At 45.2% G+C, this 7747-nt stretch overlaps 1 protein-coding gene across 2 annotated transcripts; it reads right to left on the bottom strand.

Annotated features, from left to right (window-relative positions):
- Positions 1-302: 302 nt before the first annotated feature.
- On the bottom strand, positions 303-7485 carry CKB (creatine kinase B). Of its 2 annotated transcripts, none has more exons than XM_010166615.1 (7): positions 7204-7485; positions 5923-6077; positions 4873-5005; positions 3801-3972; positions 2131-2254; positions 1218-1407; positions 303-668 (listed from the first exon to the last, which is right to left on the bottom strand). In XM_010166615.1, exons 1-7 carry the CDS (start codon positions 7394-7396, stop codon positions 490-492), a joined length of 1146 nt encoding a protein of 381 aa, XP_010164917.1. In that variant the 5' UTR covers positions 7397-7485; the 3' UTR covers positions 303-489. The 2 variants fall into 2 exon arrangements, with proteins under 2 accessions (XP_010164917.1, XP_010164924.1); XM_010166622.1 differs by lacking the exon at positions 7204-7485 and adding an exon at positions 6565-6752.
- Between the last annotated feature and the right edge of the window lie 262 nt (positions 7486-7747).

Raw genomic sequence — 7747 nt, forward strand, 5'->3', positions numbered from 1 at the left:
TCAGCCTGGCTTGCTGTAGTCAGATAATGGCAGTTTCCAGTTGCCATGAGCAGATGCACAAGTTAAAGCCTTGGAGGTCAGGCATGTTTGCAGTGACTCATGTTTAACACTACTTCTCAAGTTTACAGCAACTACAATCAGTTAAAGGTTCTCTTTTGACACTGCTTTAAGCACACTTCAGCTCAAGGAGACTGCAGCAGCACAGCCAGGAAGCTGTGCTAGAACACAAAACCAGCCCCTCTAGCCTGAGAAAACTCAGTCACTTCAATCTCAAAGACATTCAGTTAACACATCTAAGACACTTCAGGCCAAAACAATAGTTTATTTTGTTTTCAGCAACATCTCAACCATCAAAAAAATAAACTCTAACACAGATGGATGGAAGACTTCTCTACAGTGTAACTAAGTGGGCTCTGACCCCAGGGGTTTGAATTGGAGTGACATTTTATTATTCATCCAATAAGTTAGGAAGCATGAGAATAAAGTGCTTTATTTCTGAGCTGGTATGAGGTCATCAATGGACTGGCCTTTTTCAAGGCGTTTTTCTATTTCAATGAGCAGCTTCACACCGTCCACCACCATCTGCACCAGCTCCACCTCAGAGAAGCCAAGACGATCAGCATTGGAGACATCAAACACCCCTCCAACAGCAGCAGTGTCCACACCACCTGGAGCAAGAGATTTAGTTAGTACACTGACCACTGTGAGCACAGGTAAGTCCACCTTTCTCCCCTCATTTCCCTCCACCACTGCCACTTCCTCCCACATGCAGGGAGATAAAGCTGGATCTGACTGCCAACACAAGCCACTGAGCATGCCATTGGGCCAGTTCTTTATTCTTGTAACCCAAGAGTAATCTAGCCTGTGGTCAGCAGTACCCACAGTAGCTATTTCCTAGCCAGAAGTCAAATCAGGATTCCCATCCCTTCTTACAACAGCAAGAGCTGCCATTAGGTCAATCTTAACCAGATGGTCATTATACCAGACAGGACATACCTAGACAGCCAGATACAGTAAGGCACAAGCAGAACACTGGCAAACCCTCCCCTCAAGCTATGATTTTAAGACTTGGTTCTCTCCATGTGCTTACAGGGGTACCTTTTGGATGGTCTGACAGGAACCACCAGCGCAAAGCAAGACATGGCTCTGGCTGTAGCCAGGCTTTTGCTGGTATCTGAGGGCAGCCTGACTAGGACATCATTATCACCATCTCTCACCTGTGCCTCGTTTCTGCAGCCGAAGCCTCTTGAGGATTTCTCCAAACTTCTCATGCTTCCCAAGGTGTGGTAGCTTGATGTGCACCCCAGCACGGAGCCCTGTCCCAAGGTTAGATGGGCAGGTCAGGATGTAGCCCAAGTGTGGATTCCACATGAACTCATAGTTTTTGGACTTGAAGAGAGTTTCTATCTATAAATGGAGAGAATGGATGTTTAGAGATTGTTCTCTGCCTGAAGGATGTAGGTCATCCATTAGTGCTCATTTACAGCTTCAGTTACATAGCAACAGCCACAACAGTTTGAACAGCTATTTAAGTCAGTCACATAAGCCCCCTCCATTTGGAAAAAAGCATCACCAACAAGGGGCTTTTAAGGCCTTAATCTTGCTCCTAGCAGTGAGACAGACTAAGTTGAAGCTACACTACAAAAATCTGAAGTCACTATCTGTTGGGAAGCTTGATTTAGTACATTTCAAGCTGGCACATCTGTTAGGATTAGCAAAGGGGCTGGTAAGCCTCAAGTTCATAGCAAGACTAGAAGCTGAGAAAAGCATTCAGGCTAGAAACTTCAGTCCAGCTTTGCCTGCCCACATTCAAGCTTTCTTCTCCCACCCAGAGTTTCTCAATGCTCCATTTATAGAAACATGTAGAAATCCTTTAAGAACAGTTTAGACACTTGGATAAGGGTACCACATCAGAGGACATATTCTAGATTTCACAGCCACAATGCTTTGCTAATATGTGTGTTTCAGAGCCCTCACAGCTCTAGACCTCATCAAGGTATTCCCAGAGACCCAAGCTATGAAGCACCACCATGCAGGACCCGGGAGGGGGCTTCAAAGAATTTGTGTTCTCAGCTCTAACCAGAGAGTCACGTACCATTTGAACTTATAGCTCAGGCAATATTGATTTACCTTTGTCAGCCCAGTACAGAAGCGGGTAAATACTTCCTTCATGTTGCCACCTTTCTGCATGGAAATAACTCTAAGGTGATCCTCCTCATTGATCCAAACAAGGAAGGTCTTGTTGTTATTGTGCCTAGGAGACAAGGCAAGCAACTTGTTGTCTGACCCAGCTGACATTGTCAAGGTAATTGTAATAGCACCAAATTACCCATCATTGTAGCTTTTATTTTGAGAGCCTCACTTAGTTGCCTCTTCAAAGAAATTAGTCTTACTTCTTTTGTCTGTGCGGGACCTAACAGAGTTAAGCCAGTAGTTTTTACCCTGCTCTTTTCAAGAGGGAGCTTGAATTGGCCTATATCTAAACAGGTCAGAGTGAGTAATAACATGACATTAGCCAGTCTTACAGTATCGTACCCTAAAATCCAGCCATCTCCCCAGCTCACTTGTGCCCTGAGTTTACAAACTTAGAGATTTCATCTGTTCAGCAGAGTTTGCAGAAGGGTGATCAGTACAGACTTTGAGGCAGCTCTGTACAGTGATATTCATGATGACACCATGTTAACAATGTGTAACAGTCTCCTATCAGAATTCTGTCAGATTCTATTAAACTTCACTTTGTACATTATCAGAGAACTAAGTTGACTTTTCAGCACTAGTAGTAGACCAGGGCCCTTCAGAGATGCTGTAAAAACCTCTGAATACCAATGGGTCCCTCTTGTCCTAGCTTGCAGCTGGCAGCAAGTACTATCATCAATATTTGTCACACTGATAATTTCTCAGCTTGATTAGGATCAAAAATTAACTAGTACCTGAGGAAAGTTATTTATGCAGACAACACTGAGACTTAACACTTCAAGCTTGTAGATTAGTCATACTCAGATGACAGCGCTATCTAGTGCTGGCAATCTGCAGGTAGATGATGCAATCTTAAAGGTGACCTACAGAAACAAAGCGTGCTTCCTCTGGGTTGTACTGAAGTAATAAGATTGGAGTATCCCAGCTGATAAAAACCTAGCCCTTGGCTTACAAGGGAGCAAGTTAATTATGCTGCAGAAGCTCCCAGGATGCAGAGTTTTATGTAGGTGACCTACATCTGACATGCAGAATCCTCCCATTCCATACCTCTGCATCAGTCAACTCATGTCACCAAGTCTCTGGGGGCAGGGGGCAAAAATCTTATCACTAGTACAGGTAAAGTCATAACTAGTCCAGCATCAGCGAGTTTTTGCAAGCAGACGCCATGAGACTACAAGGGAGTGACTACGCATCCAGTATCAAGTCTGAGCTAAGCCATGGTTTGTTACCACAAGTTACTCTAAGCTCCCAGGACAGGAGCTGAATGTAGAAGCACATCTACTCCTTTAGAAGTGATCTACTTTCATAAGCTGCTTCGACTACTGTCTGGTGCTTCACCAACCTGAGTTGGCTAGGTAGGCTCTGGGAACAGGCTAGCCAAGCAGGCTTGTTCCTACCAGCCCACTGTGGTGCATGGTGACACTTGTCCAAATTCTGCTGGTTTAGATGCAACTTCTCCAGAGGATACCATGCAAGCTTCTCATTAGATTCCATAATACAAGTTCAGAAGCTGCCATTTTGGACAACAGTACAAGCTACAACCAAAACTGCAAGATATTTTTGCAGGGACTTTGTACAACCCCTCTCCTTCCAGTCATACTCACCAGATACCCCTGGCATCAGGCCAATCTCGTGCCATCCCAGATGCCAACAGAAGAGGAGAAACTGGTTTGTCAAACAAGAAGTGATCATCAATCAGCTGCTGCTGCTCTGCATCAGTCATGTTCCTCAGAGCATAGTACTTCCCCTTGAGATCACCTTCCAGACTACCCAGAGCTGAAAGAGAGAGCCACTTTTAGGAAGGGACCAAAGATGCTAGACATTCCCAGCACTTTAGAGACCACACACAAAGCATGGCAATGTCTGATCTGCTGGGTTTGGTTCCTCCCTTGCTTTCATCTCCAATGGCATTGCCTTTGCAGCATTACAGATCAGATGATTTGTCTGCACCTTCCAGGCTTATACAAGTAGCCTTTGTTCCCTCACATGCAGTATAGAGTCATTACTGCCATTTAACTGTAGAAGTGGAGTGCTTTCTTGCAAGGTGAATCAAGGTCATGAATATAACAAACAGTATTATTCCAGTCAGGACTGTTACCCTGCCCTCGAGAGGTTCTGGAACACTCTCAGTCTCCAGAATTGCACCTTGAGTGGATCCTTTCCTCTCACTTTATAATAGAGCTGGGAGGCAACAGAAGAAACCTGCAGCTGAGTTCCACTGAAAACTATGGCTTACTCTAGTCAACTGCACATTTGGAACAAGACTGCACCTCTAAGCAAGCTGAAGATTAATGAAAGTCAATTAAAAGCAGCCACAAAATACTGCAGCCATGACTCAAGCCCTGAAGTTGCTACATACCTGTTATATTTCAGTTTTGAGCCATGATGAACCAACCTCTTTCCACACACACATACAAAGAAGTTTTCAAGATCAGCAAAGGTCAACTTCATTAATGGAGTCCAACTTCCCTCTGACATGTGCTCTTGCTCTCAGCTACAAACTGCAATGCTGATGCAGCTGTAACGTAATGAGCCTTTTTCAGGGAAGGCTCCACGTTCAGACTAAGTCTTGAGGGATGCTGCTTTTGCCAACTGCCTCCATGTTCAAACTGCAAAGAACACCTCTTGCGCAAAGGACATAAATAGTTTCCCCAAGGCACCCAGTTCTCATTTTACCTTCAACAGAGAGCTTTTCAATAGCCCGCCTCTCTCCTCGACTACAGTGCGGGGGAAGACAGAATCCACGGATGCTTCTACCAGTTCTGACACGGGAACTTAGGACGTAATTGGGATCCAGGTCATCACCTCCCTAGAAGATGAGGAAACCAGTGAGTACAACCCTGTTGCCAAGATACCTACCCTAAATACACGTAGCTCTCATGCCTTTAAATGTGCACTTTGACCTTGAGATATTGACTACTTGTCCTGGAAGCCAGTGTCTTCCTTCAGGACTATTTTCTTCAGCATTAGCTCAAGTATCTGTGTAACAACCCTTGTTTTGAGGCTACAGCTACTAAGTAGTGCTAGAAGACAGGTATACCGCCAGACCATCAGCTTTGCATCCATTTCAGATTGAGGTCTGGGCTTCTGTTACCCTTTCAGATCTGCAATCTGAAGGGGTAACAGACATGTTAACATGAGGCAAATCCTTGTTTACTTAAGTGTTTACTCTTCCAAATGAAAATTATTCACTGCTGTCACCCAAAGTTTCTTATTTTCAAGATGACCTATGGCTAGCCCATCAACATGGCATCAAGAATTCTTAGAGTCTACAGTAACATCTGAAACCCATAGAACAGGCAGAAATCCTTACTCCTAGCAATAACAAGGTCTATTATATAGTATGAAACCACATTTAAGATCCAAGATCAGACAGTAGGAAGTGTTAAGTTTTATGACAGTCCTTGACTCCTAGGACTGTGTTGTTTATCTTGACTACTACAGCACACAGTTCATGGAAATACACGTTGAATGTATTTTGCATGACCTATGTTGCAGCAGCACATGAAGCAAGCTCCTGCTGCATACCATCTGCCTGGTTCTACCCAGCCATTGACTTCCTACAGCAGCAAGCTCTTAAGTCCGATTGCACTGGACACACAGCCTGTCAGTCTGTGCTGGGTGAAAGCAAGGAGGCAGAGCCTGAGCCATCAGTTCAGACAGCTGCCAACAACTTTACCCAGTCCTCAGATCAGTAGGCATCAGTAACTGATCAAAAGTTAGTACCTGCAGGTTATCAGCATTCAGGTCAGTCTTGTGCTCATCAGTTGGTTTGTAGCCACCATGCCTGTCTTCAATAACTGGATCAAAGAGTTCCTTAAACACATCATACGATTCTTCATCGCCAGCTACGCATCCTACCGTCATTATGAAGGGATGGCCTGGAGTGGTAATAAAGTCAGGAGAGCTAAGTTTGGGTGATGGTTGGCTGTACTCCAGCACAGCACTAACCAGGCAAGTTCTTTAGTGGTAGGTCTAGTCACTTAGAAATGCATTCTTACATAAAAACATTTGGGGAGACCCTACATTTTACACTTCATCCAGTTAGCCAAATGCAGTGCTACAAAAATCCATATAGCTGTTGCTATTAAACCACGCTCATTTTTCAAGCTTGGTTTAGGACAAATTTGCACAGCAAATCCAATTTCACTAGCTAATTTAGACCACCGGCTAGAACTTTATGTCTAAACAATCATGCTTTGCTGTAAGCGAGCATGCTTCGCTGTTTATTCATTCTGCTGCAGACAGAGCTGCATTTCTGTAGTCTGCTCATAAATACCACCTCCACAAGATTAGTTTTAAGTCACCATATTCAAAAGCACCAGTTACTTCAGCTGGTTCACACAGAATACTCTCAACGCATTTTACCAGGATTATCAACCCCAGTCTGAATGACATCATCCAGGGTGAAGCCACTGGGCGTGACTCTGTCTCTCAGTTTCTTGTATAAATCCAGGGTTAGAACTTTGGCCATGTGGTTGTTGTGGGCGCTCAGGTCCGGGTACTCCTCATCAGGAGGCAGTCTCTGATTATTTAGTTGGGCCATTTTGATATTGCTGGAGTAAAAATAAATACTGTAATGTTAACATGTAAACACATCTGCTCCCCCTTTTTTCATAGAAGTGCTAGAGAACATCACATAACCAGTTTGGAATAGGAACAGACCAGAAGAGCCAGGTAAGATGACTTTTTTTTAACCCCGTTTGTGTTATAATTAGAATGCATTTGGTTTGGTTTTTGGATGGGGTTTTTTTTTTCCAGATTGAAAGTATTTAGCAGAGCAGTTACATAATTGGAGTCCCTGGGAATTGGTATGCCAGATCACAGCAAGGAACATGGCTTGATAGAACAAGGCTTCTTAACACAGCCATGCGTTTAGAGCCATCTCTCAATGCTTTAGATTTGCCTCTCAGTAGCTGAAGAGCTTTGGATGCCATTGTCAAGAAGCACTTCCACTAAGGAGGGAGAACAGATCATTATGCAGATCTAACAGTCCCCGACCATTACCTGGGTTGTCAACCCCAGTCTGAATGACATCATCCAGTGTAAATCCACTGGAAGTCTGCTTATCCCTCAACTTCTTGTACAGGTCCGGGGTCAGCACCTTGGCCATGTGATTGTTGTGAACGCTCAGGTCGGGGAACTCATCCGCAGGACTGTACTTCATCTTCAGGAGGTTGTGGCTGTTTGAGAAGGGCATGTCTGACCCTACCGCAGTCACTAGGGGAGAAAGAGGGGAAGCCCATCACTGGGGGCTTGGCAGCCTCCAAACCCCCGGGGCAAAGCCAGGCACCCAGGCAAGGTCACCTTGGCTGCTGTCTGTCCCAGCCGTGCCTTTTACACCTTTGCTGCTGCACCACCTTCCACAAGAGCCACGAAGGAGGAAAGAACCGAAGTTCTTCACCTCCACCGGCCTTGCCCCGTCCTGAAACAGCCCAGCAGCAAGGGCAGGGGCTCTCCCCGCTGCCCGGGGGCGCCGTCTGAACCAAGGGACGCGCCCAAGGTCGCACGGAGCGGCTGGGGCAGCGCCGGGCAGACCCCACCGGTGGCT

This window comes from Antrostomus carolinensis, unplaced genomic scaffold, assembly GCF_000700745.2.
Source record: "Antrostomus carolinensis isolate BGI_N321 unplaced genomic scaffold, ASM70074v2 scaffold39500, whole genome shotgun sequence".
Classification (NCBI taxonomy): Eukaryota; Metazoa; Chordata; class Aves; order Caprimulgiformes; family Caprimulgidae; genus Antrostomus; species Antrostomus carolinensis.

Bases quoted from the DNA above. Each gene is read 5' to 3' on its own strand.
- CKB (XM_010166615.1), bottom strand. From the start codon at position 7,396: ATGCCCTTCTCAAACAGCCACAACCTCCTGAAGATGAAGTACAGTCCT. The intron at 6,078-7,203 runs GTAATGGTCGGG...TTACCACTCCAG, and splicing joins GACTGGGGTTGACAACCCAG to GCCATCCCTTCATAATGACG. The intron at 5,006-5,922 runs GTACTAACTTTT...CTCATCTTCTAG, and splicing joins TGAATGCTGATAACCTGCAG to GGAGGTGATGACCTGGATCC.